Raw genomic sequence first — 2,186 nt, 5'->3', positions numbered from 1 at the left:
CTTAACGGCTTTTTTTGACGGCCGTCGGTCAGAGGGACTAAATCAGCAACTTTTATAAACCACCGGGACCAAATCCATAAAAAAAAGCACAGGGACGAAACCAGCATTTTGGTACAAACCACAGGGACCATTTCAGCAATTTTGTCTTTTTAATAACTGAACATGGTCCTTATGAAAAATTGAAATTGACGGGACGCCTCTGATAGGGTCCTACGTTAGGGTTATTTTGTGTTCTATTAGATTAGTATGCAACATGCAATCTATCTATATATAGATAGATATAAATACTGTATAAATAATAAAATAATTTTCATGGAAAATTCATTATTCAACAACAGGAGATTTGATGGAGTAGATTATAAATGGATAACATAATGACTCTACCCGATTACCTTGCAAATTTCATGTTGTACAAATTGGACATACATAATTGAACAACATGACGAAACATTCAAAAGTAACAAAATCACAGTAAATTCATTAATTTGTCAAATGAAGAAAACTTAATTACACGATTAATGAAAAAATATATATATAAGTATCACTTTAAATAATCAACATCAAAACACCCAAAAATCCCAATACTCCCATCAAGATCATATCAGATTCAACACGAACATATGTAGCCGAATTTGGTAGAACATTTGAAGGATTATTGTTCTTGGATCCACCACTTTGCGCATCAGGCACACCGCTAAGAGGTGCCTCCGCTAGAGATTGATTTCTTTCAACAATCACATCAAGTTTCATCCCAGAATAACAATACAACTTATTACCGCATAAGAAATACCTTTCTCCAGGACTCGTTAGAGGAATAGTCGTATTCCCGTCACTATAACAATTTATAACATTTGTTGTGTTGCAAGTTTGAAAACTCTCTTGGCCCACCTCACACAAACTATCAGTAGACGCATACTGAAACACTGCAAAGACAAAAAGAAACATTTAAAACGAATAAACAGATAATGTTTTTCCTGTTCAGGCGTGAAATGAAAAACTAAAACATAAAAGTAAGGAAATGGTAATTACGTAAAACATCGCCAACGATAAACTTTTTTCCTTGCTCCCACGTATTGAGATTCGTGCTAATGTCCCAACCGGAACTGTCCCCGACTGTGTATGTGGTGGCATCGGATGTTATTGCAAAACCAAATGTTAAGAGACCAAAAACTATAATTGTGAATTGTTTTCCCATGTTTAGGGTTCAATTTGATCATTTGAGTTGTTAGTACGTTGTTGTATATATAGTTAAAAATATCCGTTGGTTCAGATTTAGAAAAATCAGATAACCTAACTAACTACTATATACTAATAATAGCTTATTAAGTATAGATCCCCACTTAAGATTAAGTTTACTTTAAGATAATAATAATATTTTGTATTTTTATTCATCAATGTTAGTGTTATCTCGCCAAGAGAGTATTTTATTCATCAATCTTATAAAATGGATACAATAAGATAAAAATAAAATAAAATAAAATAAAATAAATAAAAAAAAAATTGTTTTTGAAATGATCGAAACCCAAAATTTGTTATATAACTTTTGGAACCATATGTGATTAGTTCTTTGAGATAGTGTTAATCAAACAAAGACGTAAGATTTTGCAAACCTTTGATGTTTATTAGCGTGCTGTACCATGTTATACAGTACAATAAAGTTGAGCTTTGGACCGTTGGTCAACATGTATATGGGTTGATGAACCAAATATTAGAATATAACGAAGTGAAAGATGATTTAAGATATTTAAGTTTGGTTGTTGGAAGCATGAGAATGTTGTTGAATGGCAGTTGAACACCCCCAATAAACAGGTTTACCAAAAAAGCATGTTACGAGTACTTGATTAAAAGTTTATTGTGACACGAAGGTTGAGCATTCTCGACAACTTGTAAAGTGAGTTATCGCCTCGAGATTAGTCATCTCGCATAGTGAGTTGGATCATTAAGCCCGAAAGGAAATATAATTCTTTTGTTTTTGTTTGGTGACTTTAATCTTAAAATTTGATTTTATCTTATTACAAAAGATGACACAAATGAACGAATGAATGATAGAACTGAGCCGGCTCAAATGGCCAAGCAAACCTCCAAACTACTTATCAATCTTGTTTCACCTTTTTCTTTATAAACTAATCAACGTACGTTAACCTATTTTTCTTAAAAGTAATGTATATAGTAGTATGAGCGATACT

At 32.3% G+C, this 2,186-nt stretch overlaps 1 protein-coding gene across 1 annotated transcript; it reads right to left on the bottom strand.

The window, feature by feature from the left end:
- Nucleotides 1–546: 546 nt before the first annotated feature.
- Nucleotides 547–1,195, bottom strand: LOC139869149 (mavicyanin-like). The gene is made up of 2 exons (XM_071857470.1): nucleotides 1,030–1,195; nucleotides 547–923 (listed from the first exon to the last, which is right to left on the bottom strand). Exons 1-2 carry the CDS (start codon nucleotides 1,193–1,195, stop codon nucleotides 547–549), a joined length of 543 nt encoding a protein of 180 aa, XP_071713571.1.
- Nucleotides 1,196–2,186: the final 991 nt, after the last annotated feature.

The sequence above is a fragment of the Rutidosis leptorrhynchoides genome, chromosome 9, assembly GCF_046630445.1.
Source record: "Rutidosis leptorrhynchoides isolate AG116_Rl617_1_P2 chromosome 9, CSIRO_AGI_Rlap_v1, whole genome shotgun sequence".
NCBI classification, from domain to species: Eukaryota; Viridiplantae; Streptophyta; class Magnoliopsida; order Asterales; family Asteraceae; genus Rutidosis; species Rutidosis leptorrhynchoides.
The sequence above is the reverse complement of the archived record's forward strand: the minus strand, read 5'-3'. Positions and strand labels throughout refer to the sequence as shown.